At 48.6% G+C, this 23,922-nt stretch overlaps 1 protein-coding gene and 1 long non-coding RNA gene across 2 annotated transcripts in view; both read left to right on the forward strand.

The window, feature by feature from the left end:
• Nucleotides 1-23,922, forward strand: part of LOC308072352 — a 272,072-nt gene that overhangs the window by 129,036 nt on the left and 119,114 nt on the right. The window lies entirely within an intron of this gene.
• On the forward strand, nucleotides 970-21,533 carry LOC308072918 (paired box protein Pax-3-like). Its single transcript, XM_080410493.1, has 4 exons — nucleotides 970-1,102; nucleotides 1,983-2,218; nucleotides 3,557-3,686; nucleotides 4,374-21,533. The coding sequence occupies exons 1-4, from the start codon at nucleotides 1,018-1,020 to the stop codon at nucleotides 4,613-4,615; spliced, it is 693 nt and encodes a 230-aa protein (XP_080266619.1). The 5' UTR covers nucleotides 970-1,017; the 3' UTR covers nucleotides 4,616-21,533.

Genomic DNA, 23,922 nt, shown 5'->3' on the forward strand with positions numbered 1-23,922 from the left:
ACTCTCGTCCCATCGATTTTTTAAGGCAGAAATCCCCACGGAGATCTCACTGGCAGCTCTCCCTCCAAAACCGTTAGCACCGTTTGGTCCAGAGACCTTTCCTCGGGACGCCGAGAGATTTGGGTGCAAAATAAATAAGCAGAAGGACGGACGGGAAGAAGAAGCATTTTTTCTCACAAAAAAAAACCAACCCAAAACCCAAAACAAACCAAAAACCCAAACAACAAAACGAAACAAGAAAAAGAAGGGAGATTGGTCCCCTCTACCCGCCACCACTGGTGCTCGGGGGAGCGGAGCCAGGAGACAAAGCACTTTACGGGCAGGGAGGTAGGGCTGCCCCTCCGTGCCCGGCAGCCTGGCGGGGGCGGGTGGCGGCCCCGCCGAGCCCCGGGGTGACGCGGGGTCCTTGCGGGTGCGGGATCCGGGCCGCCTCCGGCTGGTGCTCCTTTCCCCGGGGCCGGGGCAGCCGTCGAGGCACGGAGCAGCTCCCCGCCGCCGGCCGCTCTTTGCCGGCGGGGACAGCTCGGGGCCGAGCCGTGCCGTACCGCACCGGGCCGTGCCGGTCACGCTGCCGCCGCGCCGGCCGGGGCGATGCGGGAGAGCCGCCTGGCTCGCCCAATCAGCGGGGGCGGCGCGGCCGGGCCGGGCGGCGGCGGCCAATCGCGGCGGCGCCGCCGCGGAGCCGCGCCGGGGACGGAGCCGATAAATGCTCCCGGCCCCGCGGCCGCCGCTCCCCGCCGCACCGGGGACAGCGCCGCCGCCGCCCCCCGCCCCCGCCCGCCCCTGCGCCCAGCCTCGCCGCCCGGCGGGGCTCCGGCCCCGGCCCCTGCCCTCCCGGTGCGGGGCAGCGCGGGTCACTGACAAAGGGGCAGCGGCGGAGCTGCCTCCTCCCCGCCCCCCGGCGGCATCCCCCACCCCCTCTCGGGACCACTCCTGATTCGGTGGGACCGGCTGACAGCGCGGATCTCTCCTAGATCAGCCCTCACCTGGATATAACCCTGCCGGGCAGCCGCCGCGATGACAACTCTGGCTGGAGCTGTCCCCAGGATGATGCGACCCGGGGCCGGGCAGAACTACCCCCGCAGCGGGTTCCCGCTGGAAGGTAAGGCCGCGCCCGGGCTGCTCCACTCGGGGAAGGGAGGGCTGCCCGGTGCTGGGAGGCCGGGGCGCAGCGACACCCGCCAAGGGCCGGCGGACGGAGCGCAGCCGGGCGGCCCGAGCGGCCCGCGCCCCCGGGCTGTCAGAGCCGCCGTCCCGGGACGGGCACGGCTGGGGCCGCTGCGGGCAGGCCCGGCTGCGGGCCGGCGGCTCTGGCCTCGCACCCCGGGCGCCGTCCGTCCCTTCCGACTGGCGGGAGCGGGGAGAACTGGCCGGGAGCTCGGCGGCGCAGCGGAGCCTCAACCCGCTTTTTAAGCAGAGTGAAAGGAGCGGTTTGGGGAGCCCAAAGTTGGGGGGAAAAGTGAGGAAAAAGTTAGATTTTTTTTTTTTTAATTAAATAAAAGCCACGCGAACGAAATCGAAATGAACTCGAGGGACGGGGGCACTCCCGGGGCGAACGGCGGAGCGGGAGCCGCGAGCGCCGGGACCCCGCAGGCTGCGGCCCCGGGGGGGGGGACGGGCGGCCCCCACCGCCGCGCCCCGGCCGGCCGGGCAGGGCGCGGGCGTCCCGCACCGGCCCGCCGCGCCGCGGGAGCCGGGCGAGCCCTGACCCCCGGCTCCGGTGCGGATGCAACAGGTGAAGTCGCCCCGCTGCCGCCTCTTCCGGCCCGCCTGGGCGGCAGCGAGGGCTCCGCGGGAGCCGGTGGGCTCCGGGCGCGCTGCGGGGCGGCTGGGCGGGCGGCGGGGGGGGAGTGGGGGGGCGGCGAATTGCCTTTTACAGAAAAGCAACGACAAAACTACAATAACAAAAAAAGGCGCAGCAGGATCCGAAGGAGACGTTAACGCCATTTCCCCCTCCTGCCTCCCCTCCCCTCCTTTTCTAGTCTCTACTCCTCTAGGCCAGGGCAGAGTCAATCAGCTCGGAGGAGTGTTTATCAATGGCAGGCCTTTACCCAACCATATCCGACACAAGATAGTGGAGATGGCCCACCATGGCATAAGGCCCTGTGTCATCTCTCGCCAGCTGCGAGTGTCCCACGGCTGCGTCTCCAAAATTCTCTGCAGGTACCAGGAGACGGGCTCCATCCGGCCGGGGGCCATCGGCGGCAGCAAGCCCAAGGTGAGCCCCCCGCGCCCGCCCGGAGCCGGGCAAACCCCGGCCGCGGCGGGGAGCGAGGCCCGACCGGCACTGAGCGCGGGGCGGCCGCGGCCGGCGGGAGGCGGCAGCCTGGCCGGGGACCGGGGGCACCATGCGGGGACCGGGGGCGGGCGCAGCCAGGCACCGGGCACAGCTCACGGCACCGCCTGTTGCTCTGAAACTTTCCGAGGCTTTCAAAAATCTTGTTGGGAGTTCGTGGCAATTTTTTTTTCCAATTCAGAAAATGCGATTTGGAAAAATACCTTCTCAAACGAAAGCGGGGAGAGGGGGGTATTTTCCCGACGCCCGGCGCGGCCGGGGGACCGATCGCTCCGGTGGCAGGGCTCGCTCAGTGCGGCGGGATCGGGCCCTCGCTTCTTTCGTTGCGAAGCGCAAAAACTTGACCTGCGTTTCTGTCCGCCTGCCTGCTGCTCCCGCTCTTCCTCTGCGCGTTTTTCAGCTCGCTCCAAAGCTGCGTGTATTTAGAGTTACACCGCTAGAAAAGTTTGGGCTCACAATAGTGCAAATATGGATTCTTGTCTTCCGATCAGCCTCCCCCTCCTCTAGCTTTTCATTCCCACAAAAGCGAAGTAAAGGCTTTAGTTTCTGTCGCAAGTTGCTGCTACATTTTTTACCCCCTTTATTGCTTCTAAGGTAGCAATGCCCGAACTTTCCCTTCGGGTGTTAGGGAGTCTAGGTGACTAGAGGTAACTTTTTAGAAGGGTGATTTTTTTAGAAGCGTGTTAGCCGAACGAAAGGCTATTCCCAGGCGGGAGACCTTTGTTTCGTTCGGTTTCGGCTTGATTTTACGTTGGCGAGGCCACGGGAGGCACCCCCGGCGCTCGGACCTCTCGGCGGTTCGGTCACGCCGCTTTTTCTTTGGCGCTTCAAACTTTATTCAGCCGAAACTTCCACAGCTTGGAGCTTCGCTGTCAGAGACCCCTCTTCTAATTTCCCCGGGATTTTCTTCTCTGCCGCACGGCAGCCGGTGCTGCCTAATTCGGGATTTTTTCTCTCCGAGGGCTCGATCCCACCTTTCCCCGGCAGCCCCGGTGGAATTCCCGGGAGGTTTCCCTTCCCCCGGGGGTTGCGTGTCTTCCGCCGGCCCAGGGGTGCCTCTTCGGTCCCCTCTGACTTTTAACCTGCCCGGCCCCGGGGTGCTTCGCGGCGGGGTTGCGAGCGGGGTCGGCGCTGGCTGGCGGCGGGGCGGGGCGGCGGGCAGGCTCCGGCCGCACCGGGGGTCCCGGCGGCGGCAGCCCCGACTCCCGCGGCCGCTCCCGGCCCTGCAGACCCTGCCCGCTCGCCTTGTCTTCACTGAAGCAGGTGACGACGCCGGATGTTGAGAAGAAAATCGAGGAATACAAGCGGGAAAACGCGGGCATGTTCAGCTGGGAGATCCGGGACAAGCTGCTGAAGGACGGGGTGTGTGACCGCAACACGGTGCCGTCAGGTACGGGCGGCGGGGGGCTCGGGCCGAGGGCCGGCGTGGGCAGCGGGGGCAGCCCTGTAGTCTGCGGGAGCGGAGCCCCGGCCGGGCTGGTGCCCGTGGAGCCGTCGGCGTTAGCACGCTGGTGCCGGCAGGCGCGTCCCGGGAGGGTTCCTGCTCTCGGCGGGGGTGTTTTCAATTAAATGGCAACTGCAGCCCCCTCCCCTCCTCCTCCCCCCGCTTCCCCGCCGGGCTGCTGCCGCAGGACGGCTCGGGGCTCGCCGGGGACCCGGAGCTGGGAAGCGAAGGCGGGAAGCAGCTCCCGGTGCCGGTGCCGGCGGATTGCTTGCGGGACGAGGGCGGGGGGGGGGGCTGCGGAGCCGGGCGGTGTTTGTGCGGGTAGCCGTGGGCTTTTCTCATCACCCACGGCCCGAGCCTGGGGGGGGGGGGGAAATTCTTGCGGGGCCTCTGTGCCAGCACAGGCGTGCGGTGCGGGACGGTGCCTCGGGAAACCCCCGCGGGGAGGGGAGCGGGTAGTGCTACCGAAAGTCCCGACTGGCAGCAGCAGCCGGGGGGGGGGGGGACGACGGGACGGGACGACGACGGGGGATGTGGGACAGCGGCACTGATGCGGGGCTCGGCTCCACGGCCTGGCCGCCGCGGGGGGCTGCTGGGGGCGAGCCCGGTCACAGCTCTGCGCTCCCCCCGAAGTGAGCTCCATCAGCCGCATCCTGCGGAGCAAGTTTGGAAAAGGCGAGGAAGAGGAGGCCGAGCTGGAAAGGAAGGAGGTGGAGGAAGGTGACAAGAAGGCCAAGCACAGCATTGACGGCATCCTCAGTGAAAGAGGTAAAGTCCCATTTCCTCCCTCCTGCTCTCCGTGGAGCCCTGGGACTGGCCAGTGCCAGCCCCAGAGCTGGTGGGTAACACTCCCCTGCTCCTGGAGGTTGTCCTGAGGCTGGTGCAGCAGGAGGTGTAAGGCGAGGAGCTAGCCTGACAAGGTGGCTAGCACATCCCATCCTGTTCCCCACCGGTACGACCCTGCAGTGTGTGGGAATGGTGCAGAGGTGGGAGCAAAGATGGGGGTTGCTGCTGGTTTGGCCTTCAATTGTAGGGAAGGAGGCCAGGGAGCAGGGGAGGGGTAGAGCCGGCTGCAGAGCCCCTGGCCCGGCCACGCAGGGGCTGCTTTCCCAGCCCAAGCCAAGCAAAAGGCCGCAGGAGAGGTGGATGTAGCCAAAGGCTGTGGATTCTTGAGTCTCTGTGGCCGGCACGCAGGGCAGGGAGCCGTGCATTTCATTCTTTCTCTTAAAACCGCTGGGAAAATCTTGTGTTGGTGGTTGGCCGGGGCTGTGAGGAGGTTGCAACCTGAACAAGGCGGAGGCAAAGTGCTGCTCCGGGGGGGGAGGCAGCTGTTGCCCCCGCTGTGGTTGTGCCCGGCGCCCCGGCCAGGCTGGAGCAGAGGGGCAGGCAAGGGCTCGGCTGGGCGGCCTGTGCCTGGAAGTGGCTGCCCAGCACAGGCACAGGCACTGGAGAAGGCGAGACAAAAGTACCAAATGAGCTGGTCAAACATTTGTACAACTTTTCCAGCTTTTACAAAGAAGGCCTTCTATACACAATCTACACTTGGAGATGAACTTGGAAAACAAAGAGGGGGGAGTCCATTGAAACTCACACTTTGGCTTTGCACAGACAAAGCTTCAGCTAGCAGCAGCTTGATGTGAACAAAAGAAGGCAACCTTTTTATAATTCAAGGAGAAAAGAAGAGAAAACAGCCCCACAAAAGGCTGAGAAAAGACATTATGGGCTTGCAATGAGGGATGAATTATTCAATGAGCCCCTAATAGCTGATGCTCCACGCAGTTTTATGGACTCTGCTGTGGAAAAAGTAGCTGTTTTTACCTAGAAAATGTTTCTAGCATTTCTAGACATCTAGAGATGCCAAGTGCCATTCAGGAAGGACAACCAAAACCTGTTCTTTAACAGTAGGATATCTCCTTGTTGTGCAGGAACAAACCCAAAAGCACACCCGAAACTTGGTTTTCAACTCTGTTATTAAAGATTCCAGGGAAGCCTCATCTTCTGCCTGTCTGTGTTTGTGCGGATGTGTTTAAAACAAACAGGCAGAAGATGCTAACCAAGTCAAAGGTGAAGGCCAGAAAGCACAGTCTGATTGCACAGTCTAGCTGCCCTGGTATGATGAGTTCAGAGCTTCCTCCAGTATCTCCTTCGGCAGAGGACTGTCCCGAGAGGGGTGCGCAGCAAGGGAAAAACAACTAAACTCGGTGCCCTAGTTGTTAAAATAACTAGCGTTTCTGCCTTCCTGAATTTCTCAACAGAGATTAGAAACAGAAGATAGGAAGCCTTGATAATCTCCCTGCTTTATGGAACAAAGAGTAATTAATTGAGACTGCAAGAGAAAAAATATTATCGATATAACCCACCCCTCTACTTCTCTTTGAAACAGTCTTCCTGTTCTTTGAGTCCCTGCTTTTTAAAGTGGGGCTCCTGATCTGCCATAAATCAGTGTCTGGGCAAACGGCTGCTGCCCTCCAACCCCGGGGGAGCCCCGAGACTCTTGTGGGGAAAGCGCTGAGGCTGGCCGTGCCTTGCTGCAAAGGGGGGCTGGCTTGTGGCCCCCACCACAGTTGTATGAGGAAACTGCATTCTGCCCTCCTGCGTACCCTCTCCTCGCTTTCTGTGGACACAAGTGTCCTACTTTGCTTTTGAGTTCAGTCAGTGGCAAAATTCCCCTTGACTAAATGGGGTAGCGCAGCCCTATCCTGTCCTTGCACATGCAGGATTTTGCTGCATGAATGTGGTCGAGCAGTTCCGTGCAAACGGCCGCTTGATAATCCCGTCTGTTCTGTGACAGTGCCTTGGAAGGTTTGGCAGTTGGAGGGAGAGTGTGCTCTTCTCCCCACCCCCCCCCGCCAGCAACGCCTGCTCCCCCTCCTTGACTAGCAAGCTGTTGCTTAATCTTATTACTGGGGTGGCTGGGATGCTGCGGTGTGAGAGCTGCTGCTTGAGAAAGGATTTGTTACCATACACATACCTTATGTATAGTGTGGTACTATAGGGACGACACAGCAGTAAGCTCATGACAAGAAAAAAATAGCTGTAAAATAAGTCCATCACTACTTGGTATATCTGGCCAACAAAAAGGTTTTGCTTCAGCTCCCATTGCCAGCAGAGGAGTTTCGATTTCACTCCGTCTATAAAAGTCATCAGGTCAGATCCTGCTCTCTTACTGAAATAACTGGCAGCACTCCTGGGGATTTTGATGCTGCAGGATCATATTTGCCTGCGCCCACCAGCCTGGCTGCAAGGCCTGGTGTGGCAGGGGGTGCCTGCTGACAGGGTGCCTTGGATGCCCTCTCTGACACTCGGGTTGCTTGCAGGACGTCCGAAGGTTACCCCGGTGGTGTGCAGCAAAACCCTTGTGTGGCAGGGCTCTCCATGGGAGCACTTCACATTACGGCATGAAAAAAGCCTGAAGTCTTTTGCAATATGAGTAATTTTTATAGCTCTGGTCTCAGAGGCTCAAGGTGTTCCGGTAGCAGGAGTGTGGGTGCAGGGAGACGTAAGGGAAGGCTGTGGGACAGGTCAGAAAGCAAATCCTGGGGCTGAGTGTGGAGCAGGGAATCGCTCTCCTGCTCAGGAGCAGACAGCTAGTGCTGGGTGTTTGCTGACATTGCCCGAAATCCCCTCCTCGCCATGGGCATTTGGGTGGCTTGGGGAAAGATGTTTTTTTTTTTTTCCAAGGGCAAGGATAACAGTTGTCGTTTTAATGGTACCTAATTCAAGTTTTGGGGAGTACTTAGAGCAGAGCGGGACTAGAGAGAAGAGAAACATGGTTGTTTTGAAAAATGTGCAATAGAAGTGGTATGTCATGTGGCTTGGGATTTCTCCTATCACATATATAAATGCAGGTAAACTTCCTTGTGCCCCGCTGTGATTCTGTTTCAGCCTCTGTTCATGGACACTTAACTGTGATTCCCTCACCGGCATTTACAGATGCTACGTGCACAGCCCACTTTGCTGTATTTCGGCACTTCTGTCAGTGTCACCCCCTACCCTGACTTTGGGCTTATGTTTAAAGGCAACCTTGATTGTCACAGTGCCTATTGGGAAGCACCCAATTCTATAATGGCATATCTGTATTTCTGCATGTGGGATAATTTTTTCTTAAAGGCATAAGCTATAAATAACAAACATGGGAGAAGAACTTTTGTGCCTTTATATGGCACATCAGGGCATATTTTTAGCACAACCGCTACAGAAGAGGGAGTTGCTTGTACCTTTCACGGGAGTTGTGTGCGGCATGGTTTGCTGACTAATCTGATAACCGCCTCCATCAGATAGCTGTTGCTTGCTGGCAGAAACCGGTGGCTGTGGTGCTCAAGCGACGGGGTGTAGGGCTGCTCCTGGGGCTGCTGTGAGCGGGCGGAGTGGGCTAGGGGGGGGGCCGGGACCCCCCCCACCCGGCCTCAAAGGGGGCCTCTGTTCCCGGCCAGCGGAATTGGCCCCCGGGCCCTGTCCTGGCGGATCCTCCCCCAGTCATGCGCACCCGTCCAAAAAGGGCCCTACTCATCCCCAGCCTCTACCCTTGGCTGTACTGAGAGCAATTCAGGCTACAGCAGACTAAATTGCCTCCTTTATTTCCCTCTTACTTTCATCTTGGACCAAACCCTTCCCCCCTCTCCCTCCCCTTCCTCTTTTCTTTTTTTCTGTGTGCCTGAGGCTCACATTAATACAATTTCGGCACCACCCCTATTTTTGTGTGTGTATGTGGGGCGTTTGAAGCGGGGGGGTGGGGGGGAAGGACCTTAGCACAAAAGCCCTGCTCAGCAGCTAGAAAGTTCAAGCTGCTGCTGCTTCTCTAGCTGTGTGATGCTTTTCCTGTTTGTGAGTTTTGGGAAACATTTTTGCTTTGTACTGTAATGGAATTAGAGGACAGATGCTGACTGTAAATGGGACACGCGACTACCAGCCCCTAGCTTAAATATTTAGATGCAATGTTACAATTACTGACTTGATGCACAGGCTTTGAAGTGGTGGCACATGATCTAAAGGGTAGCTGGGGCTAGATGGGCTTGCAGATGTTTTGATTAGGGTTGGTCAGTATCACGCAGCCGGTTATTTTTAGGTTGTTAAACTAATAAAGGCAGTTTATTAAGGGACGGGATTAACATGCAGGCACCAGATACCACTTTTGAGTCATGCCATTCATTTCTGTGTCATAGGCTGTTGGGTTAGTGGCCGGTGCATGGGACGAGGCAGATGCTGAGTTAGGTTTTGGCTGTGATTTTCTGATGTAGGGCTCGTGTGGATTTTGCTGCAGCAGCTTGTCCCAGGGCACAGCGGTAAGAGGACTTACTGGCTGTGCAAAATACTGTTGTGTTTTAGGCTGAGAAGCACAATGTGTTCCCTGGCTCAGCGTGCCCAGTAAAGATTCACTTACTGAAATGCGATGACTGTGGCTGCAGGCAATTATCTTCTTGAGACTGGAATTTTATACAGTACTTTACATATTTGGTCAGCAGCAGGTCTAAGAAATCGCCTTGTGTAACTTGAACAGAATTTTGTTTCTGAGCCTCTCAGAGCTGACAAGAAAATAGGGCTTAATTAAGAAAAACTCCCCGGTGACTCCAGGATTTGGCTCAAGGCAGAGAACACTAACAGATTTTTCTGTCTCTTCTCCCCCTTTCTTTCCTCATATCTCAGTAGCGTGTGAGAGTCCTGCCCTGGACAGAAGCGCCAGGCGCTGCATGGGTGCAGATGGGTGCAGGTGATGCCACGCAAGCCCCCACCACAGCTTTGTTTCTTCTGCCTGACTGGTTGTCACTGTGGGGCTCTGGGCCAGGCTTCTGCTTCCAAATCATTATTCTGAGCTAATAATAATAACTGATGACCTCAACGATCAATAATGACCTCGCCATCAAGCCAGATAGCCATGTCCCAGCGTGCTGAGCGTTTTCAGAAAGGTGCTAAATGTTTGTGTTTTGAGTGACTTGAGAGTGGGGTTTGCTGCTCCAGAGATGCCGGGAGCAGCCCATGCCCTCCTGTCTTGAAGGCGAGCTTGGGGACTTTGAGGAGAGTGCTAATTGTCAGACTAACTGCACGCTAATCGCCTTACATAAGTACTGGTAATACTTCCAGCTGTGGGAACAAAGGGTGTTACTCAGCATAGCAGCAGCGCTCTGAAGTAATTACAGAAACATCATATCCCTCGCTTGCAATCATGATTTCATTAATGGGGTTGCATGTTTTGCCATCTTAGGGACACTTTCTTTGACTTAAAAAGAGTCAGCGCCTATTCAAACAGAACTGCTGCGGACATCCTTTCCAGTTCTTCTAATTGCATATATCTAGAACAAAGGCAAATGTTATTTTAGCAAATATCAGGATTTCTTCACCTCTGTTAACTTGAATTTGTACCCAAGTTTGCATCTTATTTGGTAGCTCTGACAGTTGATTAGATTTACACAGTGTTGTTCTGGAAAGGCTGAGGCAAGAAACATGGTGGGTCGACTTCGGTGTGGCTAGGACTTGCTCCAAGAATGTGATTTTTATCTTTGCCTTTTTGGATTCTCCTACAATTGCAAAATCCTTGACGTCAGCAGGAATTTACCATGGTAGAGATCAGGCTTTTCTTGAAACCAGCTCTGTAATGTGCTGAGCAACTGCAGCTCTGGGGAAAATCCTCAGGTTTAGGATGTAAAATGGATTTACTGGATCGGGTGCCAGACCCCCAGTTCTGCAGACTGTCATACGTGGGTAACGGCAAGGAGCCCCACTCAAAGGGCCTATTCATGTGTGTAAAGTTACTCACGTGGGCTGGGGCAGGCAGGAATGGGGCCTGAATTTGTTCTATTCTGTTAATAGAAAGTACCCACCAAACAAGAGTGTGACTCTAATCCCGAGTGAAACTCTCTGGCAAAACCCTTATCAAGGGCAAGGATCTTTGTGTTTACAGGGAGGTAGTGATGGGCAGACAGACAGAGGTTTTAATTAGATAAAGAAACCAATTAGAAAGTAATGCTGAAAGGAGAAGTTGATGCTGATGAAACCCTTAACACATTATTTTATCACAGGGTCTGATTTTTGGAAAGTAATTCTCAGTTGTATCAAAGACAAGGCTTTTATCTAACACTTACTTGGGGAAGGTTTAGTTTGGTACTAGATTTACTTATTGATAAGAGTTGGAACAAGGTTGAGATGAGGGAAGCCAATAAAGTTGATAGTGATAAATTATCACAAGTCCCCAGAGCTGTGTAATAAAACTGCATTGGGAAATGAAGCAGAACTACAAAGTGCTCCCTGGTTAATTTAAGAAGAAATTGAGTGAAACGCAAAGCAATAAATCAGAGCAAGCCAGTCAATGTGAATTTCTCCATGTAAATGTCACTTTAAATCCTATGTAACAAACACATGGGGCTAGAGATAGAACAAAATATATAAATAAAAATGCAGGACACTTCCAAGTGTTCTCCAAGCACTGAGCTCTTTGGCTAATAAAAATGATGTACAGTAACATAATTCACCATAAGACCTTGTTTAGCGTAGTGTGAGCACGGCTTTTTACTTTACTTGCCCTGGAGTACTCCTGCCACATGCTGTTAAACTAATTCAGTTTAAATCACTCTGGCTAGAAAAAAAAAGTGGAGCATAATGAAATTAAAACTCACTGAGGACACATTAGAGTTAAAGTGTGTCATGGCTGAGATTATTTAGTTAGTGGAGTTTGATGTAATTGTTGACAGGTCATTTATTCACCCTAGTAAATTCACAAACTATTAAGAATGTGCATATATAACTAGTAAGACAGTAAAAGGCAATTAAGCAGTCAGTTTAATGTCTTATCTTGCTGGTTGCCCTACAGTTGTTTTACAACAAGGAATTAAAATTTGAAAAGGAAGTTTTCAGTGTCCCTGGCCAAATATTGATTAAGTAGTTGTTTGCCGATGCTATTGTGGCACATAAAAAGGCCAGTAGTTCTGCCCCTTGTTCATCTTCCATTGTTGCTGATTCTTAACCTCGGAGATCAAAGGAGGATCATTTCAGTTTATCTGTCTTGGAAAATCCTTCTTTGCTCCTAAACCCCTATGGATTAATGGCCAAATTGTCTTTAATGAGATGTGAAATTTGAATGGAATCCTTATTTTGCATGGTCTGTTGGACGTATGCACTGTACACTCTCAGTTTTGTGGGGAGTTTTTCTTTAACATTATTGGATTTGGCTTTGTTTGAATCTATTTTTGGAGTACGATGCACAGTGAAATTTTACTATTACAACAAGTAAAATACATGGTATTTAACTTCATTTTAATAAAACTAATTTTGTTTCATGTAATCTTTGAGTGTAGCCTGAAGGGGGAAAGGAAAAAAAAAAAGTTGTCTTTGTATACCAAATCACATAGGAGATAAATGGGCTGCCAATAAAAGAAAGGGAGTTTAAGGAGTCAGCCAGCTGTCCAGATCGGGCTGTCAGTATACAGGGGACACAAACGAGCTTGCAGCATTTTCTTCAGTTTTGATTTTATGGACCTGCCTTGCCTCAACAAGGACAGTTGTACTGCTCCTCCTCAAAAAAGGGGGCAAAGTCTGATCAGGCAGGCTGTGTGGAAAAATGAGCAAGAATCCTTGAGAATAATCAGCTCCTTGTTGCATTACAGCAAGCTGTACTTAGTTCAGAGATAGTAAAATGCATTCCACCACATCCTCAGTAGAAGAGGCTGTGCAATCTGGATGTGCTACGTTGGCTTGTAATTATGATATGAAGTTTCATCTGAATTGTAGGGTATGTGAGCATTAGATCCAGGTCCCGCCGCTTCCACTGGCATATCTGGACACAGAAATTTAGCTTCACAAACAGTAGTAAGGCTCTGGTAAAGCCAGAGAGCCTCTCCTGGTGTGGCATTGATTTTTATGTGGGCGAGCCTCCTCTGCTGTAGTGACAAACAGCAGAGTAAGGGGCTAAACCAGAATTTTTTTAAATCAGCATTTTATCATTCCCTTTCTTAAATACACTCTGTTTTCGTTTTCTCTGGTTATTGCTGAATAAAATACCAGTCTGTGCATACTTCACAAGTACTCAGCTACTTTAGGAGACATTTTGCCCCAGAGTAACAGTTAAAATTCTTTGAAAGTGTTTTAGGCACAAATTTCCTTAAAATCCATGAACTCTAACTTGTTCATTTCCATGGAGAGCTGCGCTGAGGAGGACAATGATAGACATTCTACTGTTTTTTATTTTTTAAAATGGATATTTGCCTGGATGTAGACTTTGCCAAACATGACCAATGTTTATATTGTGCAGAAGCCCATATAAGGACCTGTCTCAAGGATTTTTGTATTTATGATATGCCTTATGTTGGATGTCTGACCTGACAATGAGTATGTAGTAATTTCTTTATCAGATATAAAGTCACATAGATCACTGTGGTTTGAATAGTATGAGGAATAAACTGTATGCAGCTGACATTTCTGAGAGCAGACAGCTTATTCAGCCCCCGTCAAATCTTATTCACTGTATTTAAATGAGTAGGACTGCTCATGCCAATATAATTGGGATCTGTTCCATATACCAGCCCAGAAAAGCAATAACAACTACAGTTCTTCTGGCAAAATTACTCTCTGTTAAAAATGTAACCGATGTATAACCTGTATACCCCCTGCGAGGCAGTAGCACCAAAGTGCTCGGTGTAACCAAATTGGGCTTAAAACTGCTTCCCATCTTCCCATCATCTTTGGCTCACAGAACGGTGGAGATGAACATAGACAGGTTTTATAGAAACCAGGCTAACTGGGCGGCAGGGAGTGCTTCCACAGAAAATCCCTTTTTACTGAAGATGGTGTGGCAGGAGTTCCTTTCCGTTTTGACCTAAGGGCTGGTTGTTTGATCCGGTGCGAAGGGCTGGAGTGTGACCTGGGGGGGATCAGTGTCCCAGTGAACACTGACACCTACCCAGTCCCTGCCGTCAGGCTGAGTGGCAAGAAAAAGCCTGCACAGGACTAGCTGGTGGAAGTCAGGTTTCCACTGGTTTCATGAACAGCAAAATAAGTTGTTTTCAGAAAGGAGGTGTTTTGACAAAAAAAACCAGAAGTGGCAAACTTTTAGCTAAAGAAATGTGAAAATGGAAAGTGAAGTATGTTATTTTCCCATTTTCCCAATGAAATCCTGCAAAGTGTGGATTTGGGGGTGGGGGGTGGGGAGAAATAAATATCCTGTGCATTCCATTTGCCAAGGCATAAATCAAGACTAATTCTGCTCTGGCTGATAGACTGATGCTGGTGTGTGAGCAAACACTGAATTAGATCATCAGTATTTACATGTAAGAAGGGACAGTTTCAAATAATTACCATCCTGCACATTTAACTTATCCATTTCTATCAGCTTCACCAAAACCAGAGAAGTTATCTATGGACTGTTTACATAAGGAGTGATGTTTTAAGTGTATATACTCATCAAACCTTTATGGTGCAGTATTTTGGAGGGCGGCAGGTCTACAAATTTTTCTGTACATTTTTCTTTAAAATTTTTAACACTTGCAGTGCAGAGAAAGGCATCCTGTGCTCTGACCTGTCTTGCTGCCTATGGTAGCTATTATGTGACTAGTATATAGCTTAAGTGCGTTCTTTGCTGCTGTCTGTGGAACTGGAAAATATAGAAGAAAACATTTAGGAGTCTATTTAGAAGATTGTACAATAGATGTTGCAGTTAGGAAAAAGCCCTGTGGGTTCATCCATGGTTTAGCGCAGTCGATTGGACCCGCTCCCTTTTAAATCAACACGATCAAGCGAAAATGCTCAAATGTTTGGCAGCCCTACAGAAAAGCACACAAATGCCTGTTGCTTTAGCACCCACAATTTTTTTTTCCAACAAATACAGTGCTACCTTTTAAAAAGTCCTTAAAACTGCTTGTCCACCTCTTCCAAACAGCGTGGAGCCCGCATGCTGTGTGTGCCAGGGCAGGTGACACGGGCCAGCCTGCACTGAGCTGGTGCCCAGTGGGGACTCAAGCAGCGAGGACATCGCAGGCTCTCGGGATGGTCACTTCTCCTGGTGAAAATGCAAAATGGCTGCATGCAGCAGACATTTTGTTTATCTTTTTATTATTTCCTTTCCCATCTCTGTTTAAAAGCTTTCTTGAGACCAAATTGTACCGTCATTTACATCTGAACAATCCCCTGCTCTCAGCGGGGCTGTGCAGGTTGCTTCAGGTTGACTGTGGCCCTAATATGGAAGTTTAATTACATTTCAGGTTTGAGGGAACTTACTTTCTCAGACTTGGCTAGGCTTTATAGCACTAAACATCTATTTTCACTGGTAAATAAGAGATCTGTTGGCAGGGAAGTGTAGTTAAAATAAAACGTTAAAAGCAGAGCAAATTAAAAAGAGCTGTTTTAGAGGGCTGCACTCAGAAATTTTCAAACACATGATTTAGCAAAAAAAAAAAAAAAAAGGCAAACAACCCCCCTGACGCTGTGCTGTAAGAAGCTCTGTAACCAATCTGCTCCCCAGTGCCAGCGGGATGGGGATGGGAGGCAGTGCTGCTGGCTCCATCTGCTTTCTGCCTCCTCCCTGGCTGAAGGGTATCACCCGGGGAGGCACGGCTCTGTCCCCCCAAACTGCACGCCTCCCCACAACCTTTGATCTTAATCGGCCCTGCCAGTGAAATTTTGGGAAAGAAATCAGGAGCTCTAATTCAGCTGGTTCCCAAACCCTATGCTGTCACAGGCATAAAGAGGGATTTTTTTTCCCAAACTCGTAGAGGTTGCCTGGCTGAGGAGGAACTTAAAACAAGCCAGGATTCAAAGTTGCTGTATTTCTCCCACGCTGGCAGTTTAAAAGATGGAACGATGATTGATGACATAAATGTTTCTCTTAATCTGACATCAGGAACAGACTTGTCAGCCTTGGAAGAGTATATTAGAGACAGAAATTAGAGTATTAAGAGTCCTCAATACATCTAGGATCTGAATCCTGATTAATGGTTGTTATAAATAAAAAATAAAACATTCCAGAAAAGTCCTATAAGGGGGGGAAAAAAGATTCTCCAGGTGGTTGAAGAGCAGACCAGGGGCTCATCTGTTTCCAGTCTTGGGTGTTAGCATGCAGAAAAGTCACTCTATTAAAGAAACTGGCCACCTGGTGCTTATTTTTTGGCCCTTGGCTGGCATGTGGTAGCCAGGCAGAATGATGGGTTTCCCAGGACGGTGAAGGGGGAACGCTTTTGGATGCACTTTGTTTTCTTACTCTGTTACTCTTCCTGTTTTAGCCTCCAGGGGTTTGAGGGGTGGCATGCCCCTGGGGTACTGGGACCTGTTTTGCTGGGCTGGGTCCTTTGGTTAAAAGACCCACTGTGCTTCTGTGAGTTCAAAGCAGCGCGGGGAGGCCGTGGGGTTCATGGTTTCGTGCAGTACTTTCAAGTTCAAGGGTGGCTTCCAGCCTAGGTGGGAGCTGGTGCTGCCTGGTTTCCAGCCTGGGGAGCTTCTTGCTCTGCCTTTCTCTTCTGGGAGGCTTGTAAGTGATTTTTTTTTTTTATTATTTTTTTTTTTTAAATGTGAGGTTTAAATCTTCCCCGGGACTGCTGTGATCTCTAGGTGATGTTGTTGTCACAGTTGTGCTTTGTAGGTGGTGTTTTGCAGCTAGTGACATTCAGCTCTTTGAGCAGATGCCTTAGGTCCCAGTGATTTGGGCTCAGTGGCTTCCCCCTGATGGCACAGCTGGTGCTGGTTTGCTGCTGAAGTTCCCACAGCTGTGGGAAAGGGGCTGCCAAAGGCATCTTTCCATAGGCTGTAACAGTCTTGTTACTGGGCTGCAGTGAGTGTGGTTCTGCATCTTTGGAGTGGGATGAGGGAACTTTTTTAATACCCTTTTTGAGTAGGAAAGAGTGATCTTGGTGACTAATGTGTTTAGAAGTAAGTGATACCCCTAAACACAAACAAGAAAAAATGAGGTCGTAGCAAACTTAGTGCTAGAAGAGTTGTGTTTGGTTTGGAAGAGAGCTGGTTTGAGTTGGTAGAATTTGCTCTGTAGAATGACTTTGTGTGTTGCCTGTGCCTGGAGCCAGCTGAGGTGGAACTGCCTGCTCCCCCTCCCCAGCTACTGGTCTCCGCTGTGATCCACTAGAACAGGATCCTAGAAGCTGTTGTTTCTCACTTTCTACGTTCTCCTTAATTTTTATTTTTTCCCTCCTGTTGCTGTGCATCCTGGCAATGTGTGCAGTGGAGAAGGGGCTGGAGTGTAGGGGATCTGTCTGTCAGCTGCTCCTGTTTGGCTAAATCTACTTTGTACCTTTGTGTGTTTTGTTAGTTTTGGGTTTGTGTTTTTTTTTTGTTAGGGATGGGACCAATGATATTTTCCTCTCTTAATGGTATTTCCAAATGTTTGGGGTCCAGAAATTAAAAGTGTTATAGGGGTTCAGCTGCAATAGCTCACCTGTCAAAACTGCAAATCCAGGTGATGTTTTTGAATGAATGCTTTGTGGCTAGGAAGGATTGTAACCTGTCCTTGAAAGAGTGGTTAGGCTTCCAGCCTTGGGGGCTGCGGAGCTGGGGAGCACTGGGGTGGTTGTAGGGGGCCAGTGAGTGCCCTCCGGTCCAGTGGCCCTGGCTGTGGAGCACTTCTGCACTGAACAGTGACCCCTGGCTAGGAGCAGCACGTGTGTTTTGATGAAGTAGCTCAAGACTCAGTATTTTTATTTCTAATACTTTTATTACTATTGTTTACAGCAAAAGCAGATTGATAGCTAGTCTGGGATTAAGCTCATGGATTCAGAGGTGGTGTCTCAATTTACATTGGTGCTCTGAGTCACAATGTGTTTACTGGAGTACAGCAATTAATGATACATAGTTTTTGCTGTTTTTTGCTGAGTTTCCCATGAATAGCCTGCAATTCTCTTAGATTTGTGGTGTGGAAAGTCTATTCAATATTATATGTAAATAATCTTTGGTTCTACACAAATATTCAGTGCTTGAAACTTCTGTGGTTGTGACTGGGCACGCAGGTCTCGCACTGTTCTTGCATTTGCTAAGAATGTATCGTAACTTCTGGATAACTGCTTAAAATTTTTTTTTATTTTTAAATTGGATTTTCTGTTTTACAAATGTACTTGTTAAAATAGAAATACGAACTGAGAAGAAAAAGGAGACAAAAATCATGCTTCACACATTCTTTTGTTGTTTATTGCTAGTATTTATAGTTTAAAGCTGTAGCTTTCAAAATCTTTATGCACCAATGCATTTTTCAGTGGTGCGATTTTGTTTTATACACACTGATTAGAGATGAACCATTTTGGTTTGTTTTTAAGCTTTTTTAAAATGAAATCTGTGCTTTCTTTGGTAAAATTTTTCTTGACAGAGAGAAATAGTCTAGTGACTTGGACATAAAGTTATGAGCCAAAAATTTAAGGAGGCAGTTCCAGTTGATAGACTGGCATGAACTTGTCAACAGGTCTTAAAAAAGAAAAGTTTTTAGATGTGCAACTGCAGTACAACTTGCAGTAAGGCAAGATTTGATTTCCAGAGTTGCTGATGTTTTTACTGTTTTCTAGAGTTTCAAGGAAAATGGCATTGTTACAGTAGGGTATTTTAAACAGTAAAATTGTGGGTTTTATTTTGTGTTTTGTGTTTTTTAACACACTAATTCTTCTAATTAATAGTGTCAAGCATGTGAGAATTCTCATAAACCTCAAAAAAGCCTATTGAATTTAATGGCAAGACTTGCATTGTCTTTAATGAAATTTGGTCAGACCCTACTTTTTTTTTCCTCTCTCCCTCCCCCCCCCCGCCCTTCCCTTGAGGGGGAAAAAGTTTTGGTTTTTTTGAGGAAACTGGGGAATTCTACCATTCCTGGGCATGAGGGGAGAATACTGATTAGAATCAGGCAGAGAGCAAGCAGGTGCTGAGCATGTTCATTGCTTAACCCCCTGCCCTGCTCCCGCATCCCTGCCCTGACCCAGCACGCAGACCCTGCAAATAGCAGCAAGTTGCCAGATGTTGGAGATGTTTTCAGGGAGAACGATTATTCACCAGGTCTCATCTAAAACCAGGGAGTTCCTACAATGGCTGTATTTCATGTTTAAAGCTGGGCTGGATAAGCCACTGGAGACTATATTTGGGATAAATAACTATTTCTGTGGATGAGAACCTGGCTGTTGTGTTGCAAACTGCTGTACGTCTGCGGTATTCGTTTGCAAAAATTGATACAAAACCCCCCTAACAAGCAGGGTAGATTGCCTGAGGGGGAAAAGCTGTCTAATTTTTTTTATTTTTTTTTTAATGAACAAAAAAAGATTTTATGGCTTAGAAACAGTACACCCTAAAGAGAGGTGTGTTTAAAAGTTAAGACTCGAAAGCTTTTGTCTGGAGCATAATACGCTTGGTGTAAAGAGCGGCACAATGGAAGTCTTTTCTTCTAGTTATGTATGGGCGAGCATCAGTCAGCCAAGGAAGAACTTCAAAGGCCAAAGTGAAAACTCGCTAGGCTCTTTCTTTCCTGACAGGTTTTTTGGGGGTAAGGTGGGGAGAGCTGTTTGTGCTGGGAAGTGGCGCGCTCCTCCTGTAGCAGGGGCGGCAGCAGGTCACCTGCAAGCCAAGGGACCCGGCTTGAACTGTCGCCGTCTCCAGGTGATGTGCCTTTATGGAAGCTGCTAAACTATCCCATCTCAGGAGTCTTGTATTGCTTATTCATAAAGAGGTCTCAGAAATTCCACTTCTGCCTTGCTGGGAAGGCACCATGCCAGATAGAAGGGGAAACTGTTTCCTAACCATGTTCTTAGGGAAGTTGATCTATTTCTCTGCCTCCAAAAGATACTTGTACGCTATAAATGTACACTATAAATGCCTTTAAGGTGGGAAAATATCCTCAATGTGCTTTAATATAAATAGTCCAAGAATATAACTGCTGCGCACTAAAACAGCCACTGAACTTTGTGTCTGTCAGCATACATGCAGAGTGTCAGGGTTTGTAATGGGGGTGCTTGTGTGGTAGGGAATAAAAACTCTAAATAGCATCCAGAGAAAGCTGGCAGTTCAACCTGAGCTTATATCATCATTTAATTTTGTGAATTTTAAAAGCTTTTTTCACCTAGGAATTTATTTACAGGACGTTAAGCACAGTAATCTAGAGTCAATTCCCCAGGTTAAAAATGGATTTAAGCAGCAGTTTTAGCGTTACCTGCACTGCTGTGTTCTGGAGGCGTGAAAAAATATGTGCTGCTACTTCAGCAGGCTGCATGTGTCCCATCAATCTTTGTTAAAGGCAGAGGCACCACACAGAAACCAGAGGATGTTTATGGGAGAAAGCAGCTCTTCTGATTTCCCAAGACTGCAGAGCGCTCCATACCACAAGCCTAAACTATGCTGACGCTCCTGCTGATGCGCTCAAGGCTGTTCGCTTCCTGGGGAGGCGGGTAGGGAAAGGCAGTCACTTTTTGGAACAAATAAATATCGCAGCATCTTAGCTCTAACACTCGAGCAACGCTTGTACAGGCAAGAGAGCAACCTCTCTGCCAGCCCCCGTCCGGGGCGGTCCAGAGCATCAGTGAGCGTGGCTTGGGCCCCCTTGGAGCTGCTTGTCGAGCAGAGCTTTGGGCAGAGAGCACCACGTCACCTTTTGCATGAAGCACGTAGCAATTTATCTGCACTTCAGAGAAGGCTCAGGTAGGCTGTTCTCAGGGCATGTTTGGTGCTAGCCTGCATTCGGGCTTCAGTGCTGCAAGAGGAGACCGGTGGTGGTTAGTTGTGTGCTTGCTCTGTGTTTCTATCCTGTGCCAGACTTACTATCTGATTCCCTTTCCATGGCAGCCCTCGTTGTTAGCGATGCATTTGGTGGGGAAGAAGAACCAGTGATGATGAAGAAGCTGGCAACGTGTTTCAGTAACTGTTTCAGATTGTGTTTGAGTTGATGGCTTCAAGGATGGAAAACAAGGCTTTGGGATGACGTGGGAGATCTCTGTTTGCATGCTCTGTCTTTTGGCTCAACCTTGTTGTACATGCTCAGGCGTCCTTGGTTTCAGCCAGGCTGTTTGAAGGAAACGTGGTTTCTGTGAGGGTTGGGCTGAAAATAAATGGTTTGCCCACAACAGTAGCAGTTGCGGCACTATTTGCTGGGAGCACATCGCATGATATATCTAGACGGTCTATGGACAGCTTTGAAGCCATCAGTGGAAGGCAACCGAGAGAAACCGGCTTAGTGTTGTCTGGCTTAAGTTTGCTATACAAGGATTCACACACCTGTTGAGGAAAACATCTAAGGAAAATTTCTGTAAGTGGGAAAAAGATGGGTGACCACTGCACTGATGGTTTCGTGTGAGTTCAGCTTCATTGCTGAGAGCGTTTCAGTTAGCGAAGCGAAGGGGTGTTTGTACTGCCAGGCAGTGCAGAACAAAGATACATGCAGTTGTGGAAAACAGTCATCTGAACGGATAATATTTTATAATAAATTTCAAATGCGCAATACCACAACCTATTCATGTTTTTTCTTCTGGCGTAACGCAATGCCATCTAACTCTCTGAAAATCGAGTCTGTGAACAATCAGCTACAATTAATTTTATCTTCCATCTTGGGAAAAGGGTGAAAGAATAAATAGGAATTAGAGCTAAAAATGGGACAGCAGGCTTGGGTTTGGTAGAGCGTTGTCAGTAGGATTTTAGTTTTTCAAAAGTAGAGTAGCGTTTTGGAATCTAGTTCTGTTGTGGGCTGACAGCCTTAGACCGCTGGTGGGAATTGGATAACTGTCCTTGTTTTACATCAGCTGTACAGAGCTTAAAACATATTTGGGAAATGAGAGTATTTGGTTCCCACTTGCACAGAAAATTTTTAGGCTCTTGCAATTTGAATATAATATTTTTGACCGTGATCATGTCTCTGTACTTATTTATTTTTATAAAATAATAAATAAAATGTATGTTTTACCTAAGGAAAAGTACTAGATAAATTCAGGATATTATTTTTACCTCATTGCTTCTTCTAATGTAAACCACTGTCAATTTGCCAGAGATTGAGATAGGGGAAAGTTGAGGACCAGGAGGGATTCTTACTTTACTGTCACTTTTTATCAGATGTTCATCACTCGTGGAGTAAACGCCACAGGCACTTGCAGAGTGAGTCTTTACAGGTATGAAAATAGAATAAAAACATGAAAATTTGTCTGACAAGTTTTTGCTATGCAAATATTCAGGATGTATTTTAGCATTTATCTGTTTCTGTCCTTGATTGCACAAGGAAGAGAGCTGTGTAAAGAGCTCAGCATCAGGCTCAGTAAGCTAAGATTCAGTTCCCATCCTCTCCTTTTTCCTGTATGTTTCTATAGTTGTTGTGTATCACTGATTCAATTTTTAGTAAGAGAACAATTTTTAATCTCCTTTTACATGTTTTGATAGGTTACAAAGAGGAAACCAGCATAATTTGAGATACTGACTTAATCTAATTACTCTTGTGAAACAAGAAATAATGGACTGAGGCGTCACAAATTTGTACTTCCACATACATGTTCCAATAAACTGGCAGGAGTTAGTGCCATAATACAGAATGTTTTAAGACCAGATTTTGATCCTGGCATTGAATTTGATGCCTGCTGGCATCAAATCAGAGTGGTTCTTTTGTCAAAGCCCCTTGATTTCCAGCAGTGTAACAGAGATCTGAACCTGGCTTTATGGATAATTCTGTACAGTTTAAAGAACTGAGGACTTTCTGCTAAGCAAGGTCATGTAGGATGTACTGTCTGGTATAGGATTATCTGTCTTGTAAGGTTTAGTTATTTGCCTGATTTTCCTTTGGGGACATTAGTTGATGTTTGTAGAGGATCTTTAATTATATAAAACAAGTTACAGAATGAACAATGCCATGTTTTTGGGTAAATCTGAAAGATTTCTGGTCACTTTTAATACAGCTTCTGTAACAAGGTGGTAAAGTACGTTTTAGTCTGATGTATGTGTTTATCTGATATTAGTCCCCTGGATGTAATGTTAAGAAATCTTATAGATCTTAAGGAAGGATGCTCTGTAACTTCTGCGTGTCGGGTGTGTGTCACATTTCATGTGCACAAGCTCGCAGACCTACGCAGCAGATACACATCAATTGTGGAGAGAGTGGGGGCGGTACTGGGGCAGAGCTGCGTCTGACCAGGGATGTTGCTTGTGCAACCAGAAGAAAATAGTGTACTTGTTAAAACAGATGCGTTTGTAACTATTTAAGCAAAGCTGTATCTGCTTTTCTTAGCAAGAGGATCCAAATGGAGAATTTTATGCATGCGAAGCAAAGGTTCTTTTGATGCTAAAAGGACTTGCTGTCAACACCCATGAAAGTTTCCAAATTAAAAAACCCAAAACAAACCAACAAATAAACTCCCAAACTGCCACCAATGCCCTGCCCCCAAAAAACCCCAAACCCACCACCCAAGCAACAACAAACCACCTACCCCAAACTCCAGCTTTCAAATAAAACCCAGTCCTATGAATATGCTCCGTGTGATGGGTAACTAGTAACCTAGGCTATATACTCTGAGACACTCTCTGGCACTGCCCCATGTGAGCACTGTTAATGTCCTTTGACATACTTTGTGCTGTTTCCTTTCTAAATACTATTTGGAGGTTGTGCTCATCAGATCTCACAACTGTTTTCTGCTGGGAAGATGCAGGTCCACTGAGCGTGAAACTCCCTCAGATCATGCCAGTTGCGGCCATGTTTTGTTCTGAAGAAAACAAGGAAGAATTCAGGCTACATAAAGTCACTCATTTCAACATTTTATGGAACTAAATATTTTTATTTGTTAATTTAAAAATTTTGTTTCTAATTTCTAAACTCTTAGCCTTAGAAAATGAAGATGAACAGTCTGATCATTTTTTGTTGTTGTTCCTTTTGAGAAAAAGTGAACGTATTTAAAAATATTTTTCCCGTATGGTTTTCTGCTCTTTGAGGCACATTCAGATTTCTGTTCTTAGCCAGAAGGAAAACAAATGCCAAGATACCCACATTCTCTGGGGACCAGAATTTCTCACTCCAAAAAGTGTCGTTTAGAGGACTGAGTGTGAATCAGAAACAATATTTTCACTTCCTCCCCCCCCGCCCCCCGCCTGGTTTACGCAGAGCAGTTAGTCCATAGGATGTGGAGAAGTTGGCAACCTCTCGTAGGATGAAGTAAAGCGGCAGTTGTTGTGGTTCTTGTTTCCTGCAGTGTTTCTGTGCACAGCAGCACGCAGCGATAGCAGGCACCGGAGCCCTAGGAAGGACTTGGAGCGTTCGCTCTGACTTCAC

The sequence above is a fragment of the Falco punctatus genome (assembly GCF_963210335.1).
Source record: "Falco punctatus genome assembly, chromosome: 13".
Classification (NCBI taxonomy): domain Eukaryota; kingdom Metazoa; phylum Chordata; class Aves; order Falconiformes; family Falconidae; genus Falco; species Falco punctatus.

Bases quoted from the DNA above. Each gene is read 5' to 3' on its own strand.
- LOC308072918 (XM_080410493.1), top strand. From the start codon at position 1,018: ATGACAACTCTGGCTGGAGCTGTCCCCAGGATGATGCGACCCGGGGCC. The intron at 1,103-1,982 runs GTAAGGCCGCGC...CTCCTTTTCTAG, and splicing joins CAGCGGGTTCCCGCTGGAAG to TCTCTACTCCTCTAGGCCAG. The intron at 2,219-3,556 runs GTGAGCCCCCCG...TCTTCACTGAAG, and splicing joins TCGGCGGCAGCAAGCCCAAG to CAGGTGACGACGCCGGATGT.